General features: G+C 49.9%; 1 protein-coding gene across 1 annotated transcript in view; it reads left to right on the top strand.

Annotated features, from left to right (window-relative positions):
* The first annotated feature begins 1,787 nt into the window (after positions 1 to 1,787).
* The window catches only part of SBNO2 (strawberry notch homolog 2), a 51,645-nt gene continuing 32,120 nt past the window's right edge, over positions 1,788 to 21,312 (top strand). Inside the window, exons 1-3 of the mRNA XM_009640052.2 lie at positions 1,788 to 2,007; positions 3,104 to 3,183; positions 10,233 to 10,356. Of these exons, the coding sequence (XP_009638347.1) occupies positions 1,882 to 2,007; positions 3,104 to 3,183; positions 10,233 to 10,356 (330 nt within the window). The 5' untranslated portion in view covers positions 1,788 to 1,881. The remainder of the gene's footprint in view (positions 2,008 to 3,103; positions 3,184 to 10,232; positions 10,357 to 21,312) is intronic.

The raw sequence follows: 21,312 nt of genomic DNA, 5'->3' as shown, positions 1-21,312 counted from the left end.
GGACCTCTGCAGCCTGCTTAGAGCCGCGGCTGCTGGGGGGACTGGCTGGTCTGCTGCTGGGGAAGTTGGAAGTTGCCTTCTGCTCTGCCCCTCCCTGATGAGCCACAGCCTTCATCCACCACAGCTGGTGAGCTTACCTCTGCCCGGTGCATCCCCCTGTGACTGCTGCTTCAGCTAAAATAAAGGGGGAATACTTTTTTAAACCGCAAAGTCCTTAGCCTCTGGCAAATGATTAAGTTCAGTCTGGAAGCCTGCGTCTTGTGAAGGCATTTGTGCACCCGCAGTTTGGTTGAGGAGCAGAGGCAGCAGGGTCGTCGGTCTCTGCTCTTCACCCAGAAAGTCCCCTGAACGCGAGGGCTTTGCCTGGTAACTTCACCAAGGGATCGGTGTCGGCCTCTCCACCCTGGGCTTGGCGGGGATGTTGTTGGTCCCTTGCGGGTTCTGCAGCCCGCACGCGCGAGCCCCGCTCGGAGCTCTCCTGGCATGGCTGCTGCCACCAGAGAAAGAAAGAAAGAAAGAGTTGCTTTAATTTCACTTTCCATTACAAATGCAGAAATAATTTTGTCTGCTGAAAGGTCACTTATTTTTAAAGGGACTCTGACTCAGAAATGACTTTTCAGAAATACTCCTTGTAGCAAGTAGCATCTCCTAAAAGATCAAAGCTGGTGTATTTTAAATTGCAACTTCAGTTTGTGCTACTTGGTTTTTCTGCTTGGCTAGCTTGCTGGTTGGGAACGTATTGGCCGGTTTCATTGCCTCGGCTGCCGTGCCGCAGCCTTCTGGTGGTGGCCAGGGTCACGGGAGGCAGACGAGGGGCAAAGAAAGGTGCAGTGGAAGTAAAGACATCAGGGATGCTTTTCCTCTTGCTCCTCTGGTTGTATAGGTTGCTTCTACCATCTCATTAATCCCTTAAATCCAATTGGAATTTGATGTTCTGTGGGCTTATGGAGAATTTAGCAGGGGGAAGGGGGGGAAGCGGAAGTTACGCTGGAGGTTTTGCCTGGGAAGTTGGACTGAAGGCAATGTCTTATCGCGAGATTAATCCCTGCCAGAACAGTACTCTTGCTTCAGCATGATTCTGAAATCTTATCTTTCTAGCAACAGGGAAAATGCAAGACAGCTGATCCGTTCTTATATTTGTTAGATGAACAGTGTTAATGCCAGAAGTGCACCACCCGGTTGGACCTTTGTGCATAGTGGTGGCAAAAAGTATTAGCACACAGTGGACATCTGCTGTGAAATTAGGGAGATCTCAAAGCACAGCGAGTCCGGAGGTGTGAGCGCCCTCCGACCCTGCAAGGTGGTTCACTCGTTGCTCAGCGTGGCCGTCGCTGCTCCACGGAACGGCGTTCCACCTATGTAGCACATTTGCATGAAAACAAAGGCCTTTGGGGAATTGGTCATCATGAGTTTGCACAGAAGTGTGGAGCCTTTTTCTATATTGGACAAGAAAATTCCTCAAGCTAAAAACCAGCTGTGTGGCTCCTGCAAAAGTCACAGGTGATGGTGATGGTCTGCCAGACTCCCACTGTGTTTGCAGTAAGGCAGGAGAGGTGTGTTTAATGTAAGTTCGCAGGTCTGGGTGGATTCCAGGTGTGGTGATATTTGAGAACTCTGTTTCCCAGTAAAAACCTCTCTTTTATAAAGAGGCAGCAGGCATTTCGCAGGCTGACGTCTGTTGACTGATCTCTTAGCTACCTTTGGTCTTAGAAGAGGTTTGTTTGTTTTTTTTTTTCTTCTTTCCTTTCATAAACTGTAAATGTGCATTTCTTTTCCACCCTAGGACATGGTGCAGGGTGAAGAGCACAGATAAAGAACCTTCCACCACTCCATAGCCTGTTCCACCTGCCCCGAGGACTTCATGCGGCAGGACGCAGGCTGATGCCCTCAGCACACCCTGCCATGGACGGGGGGAAGAACTATCCGCAGCACGAGCACCAGCAGTCAGGCAATACGCTCTTCAGCATCCCCGGGCTCCGCTCCCAGCTCGCCGTGCCGGCCATGGAGGTGAGAGCCCCGGCGGCTTCTCGGGGAGGGGTGGAGAGAGGGTGTCACCAGAAGGGCTCTGCGCAGAGCGCTCCAGCCTGTCAGATCCTGGGAGTCCTTGTGCATGTTTACAGGAGCTATTTATCAGGCTTTCTGGGCAGCTGTCCAGGGGCATGAAGTATTGATTGGGAATGCTGGAGGGCTGAGGTGATGGCTGTCTGCTGCCTTTGAAGTGGGAGGAGGAAAACAAGGCTGTGATTAAAACAGTGCCTCTAAAAGCTGGTAGGTGCCAAGCTCCTCGGGAAGGGACTTAGAAGTGTTCACACAGAATTGCAAACTGTGTTTCTACCCCAGCTTGTCTCTCTGACACTCGCCAAATCTCTTGCGGGGTCCAGCTGTGCCTTTTTTGAGAGCGGCAGAGATGAATAGGGTTGTACTTCTCCCGATACGGCTGCTAAAACAAGACTGGGTCCCTGATGCATTTGTTCTCAACAGGGCAAAAAGCAAACCTCTGTCCCAAAATAGCTTACACGTTCCTGCAGTTTTCTGTTTGTAACTCTTGTTTGAGTTTTGTCACATATGGGAATACAGAGGTTAAAAAAAGGGGCCCATTTCACCACGTGCATGTTGCTTCAAGCACGAGGTATCATTGCTTTGGACACACAACAGGGCAGATGAAAGACTGATGTGTAGCTGAGTAATGAGGTATTCTTCCCATGACTGTATTGGTACGTGCCCAGCTAAAAGCTTCCCGTTAATTTTGGGGACTGTTTAGGGAGGTGGGAAGACAAAAAGAAAATAACGATGGTTTTGGGTGTTTACTGATGCGAGGGAATTTGAAGGTAATGGGTTGGTGCTTGCTTTCTGCAGAGCCTGAGGCTCAAGGGCTAGGAAAGGGGACTGACCCTATCGTCCTTCTGGGGACAGTAATAGGAAAGTAGGTTCAAAAGCTCAAACGGGAGCGTAGCACTCGATTTCCCCTACTCCCAGAGACTGAGCCACCTCTGCTCGTGGAGGGCGCTGAGGGAGAGCAGCCGTAAGCCTGGCCTCAGATCTGCGACTGCAGGTACTCGTGCCAGTCCTCTGCAGCTGTAACTGTTCTGGTTTCTCCTTTCAGAATTCCATGCTGGCTGCCGACTCGTGGAGTAGCTGCTACCCTGCCTCTTTCCCAACCTCATCTTACCCAAGTGAAAACCAGTGAGTGCTGTTCTCCTTTGTATAATTCCCCTCTGCTCTTGCACACCCCGTGATTCAGCTGTTTCTTTGCTTCTTTCCTTGTTTACTTTATTTCACTAACTGATGGGGAAAGAATTGCATCATGTACCGATCTTGTGGCGTTTCATAAACTGCTACATCTTGGAAAAAGCAGCAAACAGCTTTTTTTTTTTTTTTTTTTTTAAAAAAAAAAAACAAAAAAACCCACTTTGATTTCTGGTAAACCTGGGGGCTGCTATAAGGAAGGAACAGCCTTGGTTTAGCCTGGGTTTGTTACACTCATGGAGTTCTTAAAAATGCCCCATCAGCACAATCTAGCTGAGCAAGTAAGTCCTGCAGTCTCTGGCTTTATACCGGTGGTGCAGATGAGGAAGGAGGGATCACCGGTACCAGGTGGCAGACTTACAGGTGAAGTGAAAATCTTTTGCTGTGTGGGTGCCTGGTAGCTGACTGAACACCACCCTCATGTCTGTACTGAAAAAACATGCCGAGCCCTTTTTTTTTAGGAGTCGTGACTTTTTCCTCTGGTTCTAACTGATGTTTTTCACGGATAACCTCATCGCACAGGGTGTGAGGTGATGAGTATGGCCTCGTGTGAGAAGCTGTGACTGGCTTCTAAGTAAAGCTACCCAGTTCAGTGCTGTAAGGTGGAGTTGTGGTGGGTTTCAGTAACCTTTGCGTAGTAACAGCGGCCCTGTCTGATGGGAAGGACATCGGCCATCAGCTTTCTAGATTCAGTGCTAAAACTTTTCCAGATTACATGCCCAAAATAGCATTTTTGAAGGACCTTTAATAAACATTGTTCTTCCTTCTTCCCCTTTATGAACCTCCATCCTGGATCAGAAGGCAGGATATGACAGGAGATGTTTGGGACAACATAAAGTGGCCTTGTGCCACCTCGGAGTGACTTGGATTGAACTCTGTTGGGACTGGGAGATGCAGATTGTTGTGAAGAAGGTTTAAAAGGCCGATCGATGGCTGCTTTGGTCTCTCTCTGAATACAGGGAGTGGCACAGATCTACAGGATGTGTTTTTGTTTAGGTCAGAGGTGGGAGGAAGGAAAAATAAAAGAAAAGGAACTTGACATTGTGAGCTAATAACTGTGTTCCAGGTGCTTGAGGATTTAGTTTAACCTGCTTCCTAAAGGGATTTTAGCATCTTTGTGGAAGAGCAGAGAGATCCGTCCTCTGGCATGTCTGAGTTCCAGCCTGGCTGTCAGCAGTGAGAATCGGCTCCCCTGGTCAGAGGGATGAGACGTCTTTTGTCTCTGTGTTAGTCCTCCTTGCTTCTCATGTGCCTGGTCCACCTCAGTCTGCAGGGTGAGCCAGCCAGCAGCCAGAGGGTGGATGGAACAGGGCAGTTCTTGACATAAGGTTACCAAGAAGCTGTCCCACAGGTGCCCAATGGAGCTCTGCCTTGCTTGGTTACTCCCTGAAGTGAGAATTTGAGAGGAGTTATCGGATAAGTTCAGTATCTCTGCTCTTAGCTGGCCTGTCTCTGATTGGAAGAGGGTGGACTTTTTGAGTGCGATTCCTGTAAATTACACTTTGTGAATCCTCCAGAGGGCTATAACAGAATTTCTGTTTGGCTGTATTGAACCACAAGATTAGATTGGGTTTAGCTATTGTATTGGGGTTTTTTTTTCTTTGACCATTTTGTTCTGGTTTTGCCCCTTGCTTTCTTCCTGTTCAGTGCTGCTCTGCTGCTCGTGTCAGTTCTGCTGGAAATCTCGCAGCCTTGATCCTGCAAAGACATGCCTGCATTTAACACAAACGGAAACGTGTGGACTTTGCTGCAGTTGCTTTGGAAATGAGGCTCATGGTAGCAATTGCTTGCTCAAGAATGATTTAGCCAAGGCTGCACCTTTTAGCTTCCTGGTTTTTTATATCCTGGTAATTGTAAAAATTACCCTTCGGGTGGAATTTTCTGTATCTCTGTATTTGAAAACTGCAGCTGAATCTTTTCTTTTTTTTTTAGGTGGATTTAGGGTTAGGGCGCTACAGGTAGGAATCCTGAACGGGACGGAAACATTTCAAAATGGGATTGTAAAGGGGAGTTGTAATTATAGCCTGTGTTGTAAAACAGAAAAACGCAGATGGCATTAGAGTTAGTAAAAGTTTCTCTTCAAAATCCTTGCAGAAGAAAACTCATTTGCAAGAGGCTGTGTTTGGACACGGCTTACTCTCACAGAACAGCTTTGTCCCGAAGCAGGTTTTTCCTGTTTCTTCTTTGTAGTTAACTTTCATCTTAGAGAATTTATTTAAAAGATACCAAAGCTTGCCTCTTTGTTTCAGATTTTCTTAATCTGAAAAATGTAAACAGTGGATTAAACCTTGCAGAAAGAACAAATGAGGTTCGGGTCCCCTCTAGGGAAGAGCTGCAGCCTGGTTCGTTTCTAAGGCAGCTGCCCCTGAAGAGCTGGGCTGCCCTTGCAGCTGCAGGCTCAACACATTCCTTGCGTCGGGGAAATCTGGGTCAGTCCAGTTGTGCTGTTGGAAGTGGTGTCACACATCTGCAAAAAACTATTTCTCAAAACCTGGAGCAAAGCTTTCTTCCCCAGTTTCCAAAACATACAACACCCTCTTTTCCTGCTCTTTTCTACTTTGCCACCTGCGTGTGGGATATTGCTTACTAGAATAGTCAAGTAGGGACATGGTTTAGTGGTGGGATGGCAGGGTTAGGTTAAAGGTTGGACTTGATGCTCTTAAAGGTCTTTTCCAACCAAAGCGATTCTATGATTCTATGATTCTAAGTAGGCTTTGAAAAACATTAACTGGTCTAATGATGGGGGAGAAGGGTGCCGAGGCAGCCTGTGACCTCCCCAGCTCATCTCTCATCTTCCGCTGGCCTGAGATGTGGAGTTTGTGTCTCTGAGTGGAGGGCTGTAACATCAGAGCATAAAGTCCAGCCCAAATACACATAGGAGGCCTCCAGTGAAATTGCAGCATGGCCCTAGATGGGCTTCAGTACATCGGACGCGTTGATGAGCAGCTGGTATGCAGCACACAAGGCAGGCGCGGTGTCACTGTAGCCTAAACAAGCGTTATAGCAAGCTTAAGGCGTCAAAGTACGGAGACCCATCTCCTGGGAGGGATGTGCATTGCGTTGCTCACCTCCGAGGTGTGGATTCCTGTAAAAGCCTGTCCACAGCGTGTTTCCTCTAGGTCCTGCTGTTGAAAGTCCTGAGCTTCAGGAGAACTGAAGGAAATTATCAAATTCTTTAACACAAACAAGCAAAAACCCACAAAAAAAACCCCAAACAAACAAAAATCCTGAAAAAACCCAACCCAGCCCAAAACCAAACCAAAGCAACCCAACAAAAAAACCCACGCAACAACATTATCTTGGAGCATGTGAGATAGCCCTGCCCCGAGACCTACTGGCTGGCCTGACATCAAATGGTGTGGGTGAGCTGGATGTCAGCTCAGGTTTGCCTGGTACCAAACTGTTCCACTGCTGCTGTGTTTAGAGTGGGTGGCAGCAAAAAAAGCAGTCTCGCTCTTTAAAGCAATTGTCTGAACTTGAGATAATCCAAAGTGCTTCCCACCCAGCTCATAACGTCCCAGGACACGAGGGTGAAAGAATTCCTCTGGGCCAACTGCTTTGTGCCTTCAGGAAGGGTAGGAACCACCTCTGCAGTAAGACTGTTGGTGCTTGTTGGGTTCTGAACTCTGCACACCTTCATGTTTTCCTACAGGAAGATGTCCCTCTAGTTAGATTTCTAAATATTCTTTTTCATAACAGCTGAATTTTTGGGTTTGGCTTTGCTGGCTCGTTTTGCCTGTGGGGCAGGGAGCAGACGCTTACTTTTCTTAGCTGGTACCTGTGAAGGACATGTACTGGGTCAGCACACGTAACCTCCTTTTCACACAACAAAATACTGATTTCTTCAAACTGAGCTCTTCAGCCGGATTCCCTCTCTGGTGAAACGGAGTTCAAACAGAAGTGGGAGACCCGCGTTCCTTCCCTTCTGGCTGTGTGGTTTCACTGGGGTGACTACCTTCCCGCAAAGCAAAGTGGTGGTGACGCTGGCTGAGTCGCAGAGGAGCATTCCTCTTCCAAGGGGCTGGTTGGAGCTGCTTCTGCCTGAAGAGCACAGCGCTTCTCCGGACTAAACTCCACTTTAGTGCAGAATAATTTCTCTAAGAACTTAATGACTAAATGCGTTTAGTCATTTGGGTTAAAAAGGTCTGGTTTTAATCATCAAGAAGATCAGCACTTGGTTTTCTGCAGCCGAAAGAAGTAAAATAAGATGACTTCAAACTCTCTAACGTTAACTCATTAAACTGATCTTGGTGCTGAAGAGATAAGTTTCACTGACTAAATGATAAACAGATGTATTTAATTATTATCAGGTTAGTAATTGATGCGGGACCTCAATTGCTTTGAGAGCCACCCTCAGTGGTTGAAGTGAATCAGTGGCCTGCAAGGGACTGGTGTAGCACTTGCGCGCAGCCGTTGGATGGGCCTCAGTTGTGTGCGTCCCTGGCTGTCTTCTGTGCTCAACCCGAGAGGCTTTGGCTCTGGGATGGGCCAGGTTAGTCGGAGCCTGGCTCCTCATGGGTGAGTTGAGCATCTCCACGACAGGACATGGACCTGCAGCGTTGGAGTTGATGAATGCAGGTGGTGGTTTCTGTTGTCCAGGGTGCCCGGTTCCTCCTTCAGCGCTGCAGCTCGAAGTCAGATCCAAGGATGTGAGTGCAAATGGGCAGTCTCCTGTAAATCCAGTGTGATTAAACCCAGTATAAATTTCCTTTCTAAAACAACTTTTAGTTATCCAGTGAACGCCCTCAGCCTCTGAGGGAAGCTCCTGACCCAGAGTAGCTTCCACGGAGCAGCTTACCAGTGACTAAGTCCTGGAGAGGGTGAGCAGGTACGTACAGGGCAATCTCGCTATGAGGCTGTTTTCACATCTTTCCTTTGGCAGTAGCGCAGGGTTCGCGTACGTGATTCTTCCAGTTAACGCTTTTGGTTTTGCAGTTTAATTCAAGCGAACTTGTCCGTGGCTTTATGCCAGCTCTTCAAACGAGGGTGAATATCTTTAAGTTCTTTTTGAAAGAAAGGTAAAACACAGCACCAAAGGTCCTAAAAGGACTTTGGCGAGCGCTGCGTCCTTGGTGGCTTTCCGAGGAGGATCTCAAAGCAGCACGCTGAGTTGCTGTTGGCTCTTACTTCAGACTGCAAGAAGAAAGCGCATCTCACACTCACAGATTTGAAAACCATGATTAAGGGAAGCAAAATAACATACCAAAGCTGGCCATTCCACCGCAGTTCAGGCCAGGGAGCTTGGGGCTGTCTTGGTCTCCTTCCCGTTACCTTAACTGACTCTTGCCCAGACCCACGAGGTGCTGGTGAAATAGGAGGCGGTGTTCACTTTTCCGGTAAAAATAGTTTTCCCCTTCCCTGGTTAGTTCGTTAGTGCTGGCCGGGCTCCGTCCTCATGCAAGAGAGACGGTGAGACCGTGGCGGTTTCAACTTGAAAGCAATTGAAGCAAGCCTTTCCCTGTGTGTAAACACATTAATTCCCGGAATTTATGCACAGATTTTAATTTGCCTGTATAGATGAGGAGGAGCTGAGAGCCAGTGCAGGGCTGTCAGAGCTGTTACGTGCAGGTGTGCTAAATCCACCCCTCCGTGGGGTTGGGTCGCTGTTCCCGTGTATCCCTGCAGCAGGTAAAACAGCGGCAGCACCGAAAAGAAGGGAGAAAGGAAAAGAGGGGGAGGGAGCTGTTCCTTTCTGAGTGTGTTATCTTTAGTGATGAAAAAAGAGCAGGAAAAATGCATTTAGCAGAGGGAGATAACTGTGTTTGCACATAAATACATATGTAAATGTTAAGCAGGGCGTATTAATGAGCTGCTAGCCACACATGGCATTTTAATTGCTTAATAATACTCTGGCAGTGCAGTTGTTCCCCAGCTCTGCTCCTGGGTAGGATTTAGTTTCAAATTTTGTTTCTCCCTCCCCCCCAGTGCCTCGTTAAAGTTTATTGCTGCGGGTTCTGTAACCCTGGCATTACGAAGAACGTACAGCTCACCACAAGAGGAAACCAGTCAGATCGGGTGAAGCATTTTAGTGGCTCCAGCATGCAAACGTGTTGGGTGGCGATTGCCCAAGCAGCGTGAGTGCACAGCCCTTACGGGAAAGATTACAAAGCACATTCCTTGCTCCTGCAGGAGAGGGAAAGGGCTTGCCTGTGTAATAGCAAAACTAGAAGACTGGTCCTGTAATGCAGGCCAGAGGCTACTCCTGGGAAGGAGGAAGGGAATTGGCTGATCTTTTGCAGTTCTTGCCACCTCTCTGCTCGGAGGAAGCCGGTGCTGGGCGGAGGGCGGCAGGAGGAAGCGCTGGCATGTGCCCTACGAGATCTTGCTTTGTAGTTGGGTGTGATCGGTTACATCCACGATTCATCTCTGGGCGAACAGTTCCCTCCAGGGGTGCGTGTCCCTAACCCCTCCGTTTTTATCTGTCTTTAGGTTAGGAGATGTGGCCAGTAAAGCTCCCCGTCGAAGGTGTGCGAGGAGGAGGGCGGTTTCTTTCCCTGTCTGTGCTAGCTGGCAGGGCTGCTTCAGTTTTAGGGCCCAAACTAGCATTCGGGTGTGATGTTTCCATGAAACTTGATGCTTGTCCTTATGCAATGTGATTGCCAGGTTCCACCGCGCTTGTCCAACACTTGGTGCTGGGACATCTCGCAGGCTTAATCTTGCTTTGTTGTCAGGACTGAAATATTATTTAGTCCTGCAGAACTTCTTTATCCATGAAGTCCTTCCCAGTTTACACAAATCGCCAAGCACTGAATTCTTAATGCAGCTTTCCAGACTCTCACCCTGCTGAGCCTGGGAAGCGGGATGTAACGTGTGGATGTATTACTTTGCTTCGCTGTCTCTTCTGGATAAACGTAGCTTTGTTAAATACCAATCTCCCATATGTGTCATCCCATAGTTGCAATTTCGCCTCTGATGATGGAGTCTGAAGCAACCTGAGAAATACTCAGGACTGACAGGAAATAACTGCTTTTCCCATTTCCTTACAGGCAATATTTTAATTCCCCTCACGATTTTTATATGAATTCCATCAGCAGACCACATTTCTTGGATACAAACTATGCATCTGTGGACCCCACTGACTTCTTACCAAAAAATGGTGATTTTCCTCAGGTAAGTACATAGCTACTGGTGGCTTTGGGGGAGAATGGCACTTTGTGGTGATGGGTTTTGTTTTTCAGTATTGCCTTATTGAGGGGAAAGGAAGAGATGGGCGATACCTTAAAGGAATTGTGTGCAGTTGGGATAGATTCTCTGACGACAGCCATTCAGGAGCTGTCCGTTCACTGAGTAGGAGCTTATCTGTGGTAAAATTGCTTCTGTCTTTTAAAGTGATGTTTAGCACGAACACTGAAAGTGGATGGGAGCATCCTGTTTGCAGGAGGTTATAGGTAAGTGCTTCAGACGGTTCCATCATTTGCCTCCTGAAACACCCTTGGCTCGCCCGCGTTGCGTGTGCTTTCTCCCTGATTACAAGTGGTGGATTCCTGACTAGTGAGTACCTAGGGGTTACATCAGCTCAGTGCCTGGCAAACCGAGACTGGAGCCAGTTTGGGTTTTGCAGAGCTGGAGTGTGGGAGGAATGAATAGTTACGGTGCTTCACTCGGCATCTCTAGGGACCAAGAGGCATCCCCACCCCAGGGATCTCTCTGGGTGGGAAGTAGCTCTTCCTGTGGTGGTTTTGAAATGTTGCACTGGCTTTTGGCAACACCTCATGATAAAGATTGGTCAGTAAAGACTGGAAAGCAGCTGATACGGCAGAGCTGGCTTGGAATAAAGAAGGGACCAGCTATATCCTTTCTAGGGGTTGATAGAGATATTATCAGTGTCTGGCTGTGTGTGTTCTTTGCATCAGAGTTTCCCCCAGCATCTGGAGAGACACACAGTGAGTAAAACTGCAGAATGTTACCCTGCCTTGACCTATCAAGGCAACAGCCATGCTGAAGGAACTCCCTAGTCTCAGTCAGTCACCGTCTGGTTATTGGGGAAGCGTGCAGGTGCCAGATGCAGTCCGGCATCCTGCCGCAGGTAGGCAAAGGGCACAGCCCGCCGTGCCTCAAAGCCCTGCAGGAAGCAGCCAAGGAGAAGGGGTGCAGTTACAGAGCAGCCCTTGACTTCCAGCCCCGGCCTTGTGTCCTGGACCGTTGTTTGAGTGTGACTCTCCCATCAGACAAGAAACACGAGAAGGAGCAGGGCTGTGGCACTGCTCTGGGGTGGGCACGTGCTTCAAGCCGTGTGTGGAACAGCTTTTTTGGTTAGACAATGCTGCAGGGAGCTTAGGTGAGAAATTAGTGATTGATAATTTATTTTTTTTTTAGTATGCTTAAGGTCTTCTAATGAGACCTGACTGATGGGTAGGCTGGGGGCTCATCAGTTGCTGGCAGATTGGACCTTCAAGCCTCAGGGGTGCTTGGAGGGTCTCAAAGGAACCTTTCAGGTGTGCAAAATCCTGGGCTCACTTCAAAATCTTCACCTGTGTTATCTGCAAGTTAAACTTGTTTCACTAACAGTATTGTTTTTTCTGGTAACAAAGCCACTTACCAGCAGAGCCAGGCTTCCTCTGAGTGTGGGAACCAGCTAATCTGAACATCGCTGTTGCCTGCCTCAGGTCTGTGGCTCGGTGCGACAGATAAGCACAGGGGCACTGCTTGGGTGTTGTGTCAGATGGAGCAGAGTTGCTTTCCCCTCTTCCATGCTCAGGTGAGGCTTGACCTTTCTAGATGTCTCGCTGTTCGTTCTAAGCATGCCTTACAGTGTCACCCTCAACTGCTGAAAACGGCACCGGGGAGACCCAAGGATGAACTGGGGCAGCACGGACGTGCCTCATGCTAGCATTGTGCTTTGACACACCGAGAAATATTTCAGCGGGCCCCATTAAGCTGCTGTGGGCTTTTGAATGTATTCTATTTTCAGTAACTGCTGGATGTCAAGACACGTGTATAAACAGAAACTTTTTCCTTCGCAATGTCTCTTCTTCCTGCATGATTCATTAATTGATGCATCAGCAAATTGATGCATTTCCCTGCTTCTTGAGGGGAATGGGTTAATGCCACCTAATTGTACTTTTATTTTCTTGGCATGGCTAAAGGGAGGTTTTGAACCTCCTTGGGGCTCTGATTTCTGCAGGTTTGGACTGACATATGCTGGGGATTTGTGTCATTTGAGGTGAGCCGCTGGTGTGGTGCCCAAATTCAGCTCCTTGAGCAAAGCTGCTGGGGGTGCTTTGCGTTAGTGCCTCGCCTGACACAGCGGATCAGGTCAGTCACCAGTAGCCGCTGACCAGAGCCTTCTAACTGGATAAAATCAGATAAGTAAATGAATCGTAATAGCATTGATCTTTGCCTCCTGCAGAATTAATTGCGGGAGAAATGAGGCAGGAATGTGATCTCATCAACTTGTGGAAGTCATTTAACAGGCTGCGATGGGAAGAGGGAGAGGGGTCCTCTCTATAGGTCTCAGCTTGCAGGTCTGCTGTAGTTTGGCTGATGGGTTTAACGGGAAAAGGGCTTAATTATTTCTTTAACTTATGTATTTTCTAGTATCTAAGCGGTCGATCAGCTTCCTTCCCCTGCTGCATCACGGAAATTGATCTTGGCCAGCTGGGTAGAGCGAATTTTTGGAGATTCTTTGTGAAAAGGAGATGCTGCTTTGTGCTGACTAGGTGATAAAAGAGCAGGAGGGCTCGGAGATAAACCAGGCATGAATGACCTCAAATGATTTCCAGGACAAGAAATAATTCTTGTGCCACACTTGTCCTTTTGGATGGGAAGTGAGAGCTGGGAGGCGAGGTGGCTGTAGGCAGTTACGCTGTGGCTTGGACCCCTGCTTTCCAAGGCAACTGTTGTGAGGCTGCACCTATTAGGACGTGCTTGCAAGTGTTCTGCTTCAGGTACAGAAACAATGACGCGTCCGTCTCTGAATCTAACACGGCCAGGGCAGTTCTTTTACTCAGGTATTGTACCACCTAATAGCAGGCCGTGCTATGTACGTTCCCACGAGGAACAGAGCGTTCTTATGGGTGCTTTTCTGTCCTGTTTGGTGGCTGTCTGTAAGTCTGTAATGCTGCTTGGGGCTTTCTGGAGATTCCCACAGATAACCCAAGGCAGCGATGTGTCACCCTGTGCGCTCTGAAACTGAGAAACACTGAATAGGACCTTTTTTAGAGTTTTGTTTTCCAATCTGAAACTGATCTGATCGAGCTCGTGTCTCGGGCATGGTGGCTGTCTAGAGCTGCCACTGGGCGGACAGGCAGGGCTCACCAATGCCCACTGGTGTGAAATAACACCAGTGTTGGTGCTCTGCTGTCCTTGAGAGGCGTTTCGGTCTTTAGTCACCCTCCAGCTCAGACCGCTGCTTCTGCTGGAGCACGGAGCCGGGTCAGCCTTTCTGAGCACTTGGCTCTTGACTTCTTTGAGCTTTCTGCATGATTTGCTCCTAGTGCTCTGACATCTGAGAGTTCAATAAGCACAAACATGGAAATCCATTGATAAAACCTAGGGCTTTCTAAACTACTGGTCGTTGCTCATCCAAAGAAAAGCTGATGATTTGTTTCACAGGGGCCAGAATTAGAGCCTGGATCTGATAGAGCAGCAGGGACTTAACTGGAGGCAGTGGCATCAGCCTGGAGTCATCTGGGAGCGTCCTGGAGCTTTTCCATCCTTTGCTTCAGCAATGTTTTCCACTTTACTGATTTCTTGCTGTCCCAGATGCCAAACTGTTAAATATTAACAGTCTGCCTGGAAAACTGAAACATGCCGTGTGGAAGGTGTGGGAGCAGCTTGGGTGGTTACATCTTTCCAGGTGACTGTATAGGAAAGTACCTATCTTTTCCATACTTGCCTCGTGCGGTGGTAGGAGTGGCAAGTCCCGTCCAACTTTTGTGCTGTTACAGCCATGCCAAACAGAGGAGTGAAGCCAAAGGGAGAACATGAGGAGCTTGCTGCGGGCTTTGGTAAGAGATTCTTGATTAAATCTGTGGTCACTGGGCAGACGAGGTAGATCGGGTGCTTATGTGAGAATGTGTGCTGCCTTCATAGGTGAATGCAGGCTGTTCTCCTGTCTTTGCTCAGACACCAAAATCCTCTCTTGGATCTCTTGTTGAACAGCACAGGAGAGCTCGCTGTCCCCTTGGGTTACAGCCCTTGGGGTATCTCAGCAGCCTGCCAGTGCTTGACGTCTGCAGGCTGGCCGGGGCGCAGAGAAAGGAGGTGGAAGCATCATCTCTGATCCAGAGGGAAGCTCTGTGATCCCTGCGTGGGATCTGACAGCGAGATGGTGAACGCTGCCTCCCCAAAACGTACTTGCAGCCGTTCTGGGCTGCAGTGGGACGCCAGCCTGGCCTCAGACTGCATAGCCTGTAGGCAGTTTGTCTCTGTAAAGTGTTTTCCAGGAATACTGAAAATGGATTTAGAAGGTCTAAAGAGCAAATGACTAAGGATTGTGAGGTATGTGTGGTAAACACTTCGTGCTGGTGGCGATGATCGGGGGATTGTTCGTGTGCCCTGGGGTTTGGGAGCCTCAAGGGTTTGGAGAGTGGGAAGGCTGATGCGTTCTCCTCCAGCGCTGGCATTTGCTCCCCCCGTCTTGTCTCCGTGTTTTGTTTTGGAGGTCCTCAGCTGGACCTTCAGCATGCAGAGCCTGTGCTGCTGGCCTGAGGATGCCATGAGTGGGAGTTGCCACATTTCTTAATTGCTCTGGGAATTTCTTTTTAGTTGAATCATTCACGGCCGCCGCTTGGGTCTGGTGAGGAGCGATTTCTGCGTGTGCTGCAGCAGCCTCGCTGAACGCCTTCTGCATGTTGGAAAAGGTGCTTCATCTGCACGGTCGGAACAGACCAATGTGAACTTGAACTTGTTTCCTCCACAATATTTTTGTTTTCTGGCTTGCTGTTGGGTGATTCATCGTTGCCAGTCTGCTGGCACTAGTTATATAAACAAGTGGCTTAAACTGAGGTTTAGAAAATAGTTATGAGGCCATATTGGGGTCCGATCGCATTCCCTGATCTTGGGAACTGCTGTCTTGAGCCAAAGGCTCGCCCAGGCCCTGTGGTGGTGTCTCCTTATGTAACAGGTCTCCCGACTGCACACATGCCCTGAGAAGTCCAAGTCCTGAAGAAAAGCCAGTTTTGGTCTCCGTGGCCCCCCTCATGTTCTGCTCTTTACTCCTCCAGCCGGAGGTGCTGGTGAGTTGGAATCTGGTGCTTACGTGCAGCGATTCTGCTGCAAAGACATTTTTATCGCATCAGTGCTATCTGGTGTCACTGATGGCAAGAGCTGTTAATGGCCAAAACCAAACACTAGATCCAGGAGGTTTTAACTTATACTTTGGTGTCTGCTGTCCCTTGGCGGGGGTGTGCCTTGAGCTGTAGTCTGTCCCCAGAGCCCCATCACAAAAGCAGAGCAGCCTGTTCTAGAAAAGCGCAGCCGCCACTCAAATACGCGTTGCTCTTAGCCACCACAGGTTTTCCTTTAAACTTCACTGTTCTGTCCTCTTTAGATTTACTTAGAGCACAAACTCTGCCCGTTTCCTCCTTCCTTCCGTTACCTGGAATGACCTGGCCTGTTCCTGATGGTCAGTCTGAGTTTCCCTTTGCTTAACTTTGCTTGGCTTGCTCCTCGTGGCTGTCCAGAACAGGACTGTTCTGAATGCACAGAAACCTCCTCTTCTGACTTCGTTTGCCGTAAGTTACACTGAAAAATAAACGCGATCATTTTTGCGGCGAGGGCGAGCGGCTCCTGTTGGGGGTGGAAGGCGGCTGTGCGAGGGGGCTCTGCAGAAGCGCCTTCCCTTTCTCCCCAGCGAAGCAGCTCTGCATGTAAATGCTTTGGCAGGACACTTGGGTACTCTTTTAAAAACCTGAGTTGTGCTTGGACTGGAGGAAGGAGGTCAGTCCAGCTTGGTTTAGCCTGGGGCGGGGGGGAGGAGCTGGCTGCTCTTGGGTAGGGTCATTGGCAGTAATGCTGTAAAGCAGCAGTTACAGCCTTGTTTGATCTGCCTGTGGTGGTGGGGGCTCTTGACCACACGTGTTAATCATAAACCAGCCCTCTTCACTGCCAGCCCCTCGCAATCTCCTATTACTCTGTCTTGTTAGGGGTGGGGGGGAGAAATTAACCTGCTCTTAAAAAACCAAAAAAGTATTAATTTTTAAAAGTGCTTCAGTGCACAGAGCTGCGGTGATTTAAGAGAAATCAATGCAACAGTTATTAAATTAGGTGAAAGACTTGGTTCTGACTGAAATGAAGAGTTTCCTGGAATAAGAAACGTCCTGGAACTTCCTATCGCTGTCCCGGAGTTATGTCTGCAGGGAACGCAGATATTAAAATCAATTTGAAGGCAATTAACTGGCTCTGGTGCCTTTGAAGCATTTTATGAACAAGTTGCTTTACATGCTCATATCTCTGTTTTTGCACTCCAGGGTTGAGGTTTTGGCTGACTTAATTACACTTTAAAAACACTTCGGATGAGATGCCTGACACTTACTTCGGGCCTCAGTTTAGAAAAATGAGGGCTGTGATTATAACGGCTCATCTGACCTATTTACATTAAGTACGGAGAAATTGTGTTGGTGGCGATGGCATGCGCTCCCCGGCAGGACGGCCACCAGCACGTTGTTTGTGTGTCTGCCCCGCTCGCGGCACGGGCTCCTGCCTCGCCGTGGCTCACCGGGTGCCGTGGTGGTGATGCATCAGGTAACGCGCTTGGGGACGATCTGCCAGATAACACGGCCACGTGCCCGCCTCAGCTCCCAGCCTGGAGCGGAGCGAGTATCGCCATCGGGGAGCGAGGAGGCAGGGCCACCAGCCTGGGCTGTCGACACGTGTAGAGGGTTTGGCTGCTTCGATCGTGAGCTGTGCTGGAGGCAGGCGCGCACCGGTAGCTGGTCAGTGCCCGTGCGCTGGGCTCGCAGCGAAGGGCCAGACCAGGCAGATGCGTACGGCTGCTGCAGACCTTTCCTGAACCGCAGGGCTTGGACACCAGCATGGGATTCACCGACCGAGTGCTCGGTTTGCTCTGATTGTTTGATTTGGCCGCCCTGAGCTGGTTACGCAGAGGAGGAGATGGATCTGGGATGCAGCTGGCGTTGTCCTAAAGCAACATCTCCTTTCGGTGAATTAACCGTGCTTTAGGAGTAATCTTTCCCTTCCACGTATAAGAGGAGCTCTTGCGACTATCTCAGGTGGAGATATCTGTGGTTAAGTGAGAGAAATTCTGCTTTTGAGGCATAATTTGTGCTTGGCTGTGGACTGTGGGAGGGGGTACGAGGGCCTTGGAGGGCTCTGGTGTCTCCCCTGTTCCAGACTTGTTAGTTTTCAGCTGTACTGGTACCTTCACATGGTGACATCCACCTCCGGGCAGGAGGCGTTGGAGAACGGCCTTCTGAAGTTCTTGGCAAGCACTGCTCTCTGCCTCCTCCTCTTCACAAAGCTAACAAAAGCGGGAAAAGTACTGGCCTGAAACACAGAGTGCTCTTAAAAAATGCTGGTAATATAATTTAATAGCAGACCACTGGGAGATGTTTTAAAATAGATGCTTTAATTCAAAGCAGAATCGGTCTGAGTCAGTCTGATCAAGTGAGTTTCCCCATCTCCAGTTCTGCAGGCGGTCACTGTGTGTCCTAATCCGTGATGTGCTCAAGCCCCAGTGGTCCCACCACAGTGGTCCCCACAGAAGTACTGCCTCCGACACAAACTCCTTCACTCATCTTTCTTTCCCTGGCCTCGTGTTTGTTATTCCCTGAGTCGCAGCGTCTCGCTGCCCGCGGTCACGCACTGGTCTCCTCCAGCTTTCAGGGTCACCTGCAAGGGTTTACTCTCTTGCTGGCTTTCCTTTATGCTTCCCAAGTTTTCCTTTTTTCCTCCTTATTTTAGGGCACTCCGCGCTGCCACCAGCATGGGAGATGCCCTCTGCGCTTGCTCGGTGGCAGGCTCTCCTGGTCCTCTCCCCATTCCTGAACAAGCAGCCGTTGCCTTCCAAACTTCCAGTCCTCAAGGGAGCCATGTGCTGGCAGGGCTTGCTGGTCCGAACAGCCCCCCTCACACCCACTGAATTCCAGCTCTGGTTATAAAATACCTACCAGCCGCTTCCTTATCCTTGTTCCTAGAGTCTGATTCAAAACCAAACCAGTTGTGATTTCAACTTGTCAAAGCCTCTCGGTGCAGTCACCCACCTCGCGTCCTCTCGCTTGCTTTTGAAACCGGAGCGGAGGCTGCCCTGTGCATGGCAGGAATGGCTCCTGGTTCTCAGAACAGCCAAAATGCACAGCAAAGCTTTGCACCCACCTGGGAGAAACCAGTGGTGTCATGGGAATGGGAAAAGCAAGGCACGGTCTGTACAGCGCATCCTCTCCCACCTTTCATCCCTCTGAAAAAACCCAGCCCTATTAGGACCAACGGCACGTGCGGATATTCAGCGCTGTTCCGCCCCTCAGTGACTTGCAGGCTTATTTTTCCAAGAGGCCTTGCTGTGGTCTGACGAGATGTCCCAATTGCAGCTCGGGGATCCCTCCTGCCTGTGCCGCTGTGGGGTTGCATGGGGTGGGCACCCAGCGGCTTGGCTCGCAGAGACATTCAGCGGCCCGGTGGCTTTTTTCACAAGGGACTCACTGGGTCAGGAAGCCGAGCCTGGAGTGAGCTTGGACACATCTGAATATCCCAGCCGGTGGCAGTAAAGTATTTCAGGAAATCTGGTCCACAACTCTGGTTGCATGAGGGTGATGAGCTGCCAGGCCTGCCCTGGTGTGAGCATGCATTGATTTGTGCTTGTGCTTTCCTAGAAGCTCAGCGTGCGCTTGCAAGAAGCCATCGGAAGCTGTCGTTTCATGTGGGAGGGGTTGGGGGGGGATGCGGTGAAGGTTAGCCAGCGGAGGAGCTAACTGGCTTGTGCCTCTCGGTTTTTCCTGGAAGATGGCAAGCCAAGTTAATGTACGCGCTGGAGTAATTCTGCTTCCCCGTCCCGGTCTGTCAGCGTGTGTGTTCATGAATTAATTCTGGAGAGCAGGAGTGCTGTGGCAAACCTCCTCCCCTGGGGCGGGTGGTTCCAATCCAGGTGGCGGTTTCTCAGTGGGTTATCTTATCTTCGGTGATTAGATTACTGTGGTCTTGCAAAATCAATTTAGCAGTCCTGATTATCTATAACAATATCACGTCTTGCTTCCTTTTGGCGGGCCAGTTCTGTTGCCTACATTTTGCCCCGTTTGTCCAATGACAGAAAAGGAAGAGGAAATAAAGCATCTGCTTCTCTGAAGGTGGCGTAAGGAGCCAGGACCTTGGCAGTCTTAGGCAGGAGTTGGTGGTTTAATCCAGGTCACACAGCAGGGCAGTCACCAGCAAGTCACTAATTAAGACATTTCAAAAATGTATTTATTCTCTTCACTTCAAACGTATCATTAATGCACCTATCCCAGGCTCCAGGGCACTACCGGCTAATTAAATACAATCAAACTCCGATAAAAGCAGCAGTGAAAACCCACTGCCTTTCTCCACCCCAAACCAGCTGCCCACAGAAACCAAACGCTTCATTTTCACCACAGCTCCTGTAACTGCTGCTCGCAGCCTTCGCCGGGAGGTGAAATGTGCACTGATAAGAGGAAGAGCCCGGCAGCGATGCTCCAGCTCCTCCTGGGGCCAGGGCTGCTGGGCTGCCCTTTCCTCGCTTTCTCCGACTGCGGCACCAGCATCCCCAGCTGTAGCCTGACTGCCTGGGAAAGGTGTTTTTCTTTCCCATTTGTTTATTGAAAAAGCTGTTCTGGACTAGGTCTTTGCATGATGGAACGTGGATCCTCGTTATCAAGGGCTATTAATGTGCTAATCCCCGTGGAACTGCCATGCTGCAGTTGGTTGTGCCATGTACTCAGCTGCCCTTGGAAATGAGCCCTGGGGGGGTTTTCCAGCACCAGGACCCAGTGTGTCTTTCTTGCAGGAGCCGGTCCTCCATCCTCATCCGATGTCGTAAAGCAAAACTCCCCCACTTCAGCTCGTCTCCCCTGATTCTCGGAGGGCTTGGAGAGCACCTCACTTTCTGCTCTCATCTCTTGCAGGCCCAGTAGGGGCTCTGCTGCCTTCTGTTGCTCCAGCGTTTTGGTTTTTTGAGAAGTGCCTCGCCATGTGGGATTTTCCAGCAGCTCTCAGCACGAGGCCCCAAGAGCACTTGCACCAGCAATGACAGCAGGCACCAAGCGCTGGCTCCGATGTGGAACAGCGACGAGCTGTATTTCTCTTGAAGCCCGTGCCGTGGTTGCATGGAAAGACTTGGAGCAGGATCGGAGAGAAGTGCAGCCAGCGCTCCGCTCCCCATCCTCAGCGCGTGCATCCGTGCTGCTGGGTTTGTGCTCTGCCAGGTTTGCTGGCCAGGCTGAGTCCCTCTCCCTGCCCAAGGGCCCTTAGCAGCGAGCCTTGCCCAAGCCACGCTCCCGGACATGGAGCGGTGCAGAGTCCAACCGGGGTCTGAGCCGGAGCAGTCCGTGAACACTGCCTGGGGAGCCCGGGGGCACTAATCCTGTGGTCAGAGCCCAGCACCGGCGCTGGCACCGGCTGTGCTGGGGAGAAGCAAACGGGAACCTCCTGCACCCGCAGCAAACAGAAGAATTCTGGTTTTCCTGCAGGGCGGTGGGTACTCTGGCAAACTGGCTGCCCCTGCAGCCCCGGCCTGGCGCAGGCTTCCCTTAGGCTTCCCATGAGCTAATCCCCTTCAGCCATCCCTATTTTTGTGTCTTTTTCTCTCCCCCGCCAGCGATGTTGCTTATTTCTGTTACCAAAACTGTTAAATTGAGTCAAAAGGGAAGGCATTGGAAAAAGAAGGCAATGTTTCTGAGCACAGAAAAATCACAATGATCTGGGAGAGCAAGCTAAGAAAATGGCTACTCCTTTTTATTCTCTAATTGCAGTATTTGGGGTGGGGCCGATACGGAAGACAAAAGAAAGCACATGGCTCTTGGGGGGGCGGGGGGAGCTGTGAATACTTTTCATAATCTTTTTTGGTTTGATTACTTCATCCGAGCCCCTGAAATCAGGAGCCAGGGGCTGCTCTGGGGGAAACGCTGGCGTTTTCTTTGCTGGGGGGGGGGGGGGGGG

This window comes from Egretta garzetta, unplaced genomic scaffold (genome assembly GCF_000687185.1).
Source record: "Egretta garzetta isolate BGI_Z169 unplaced genomic scaffold, ASM68718v1 scaffold396, whole genome shotgun sequence".
Classification (NCBI taxonomy): Eukaryota; Metazoa; Chordata; class Aves; order Pelecaniformes; family Ardeidae; genus Egretta; species Egretta garzetta.
The sequence above is the reverse complement of the archived record's forward strand: the minus strand, read 5'-3'. Positions and strand labels throughout refer to the sequence as shown.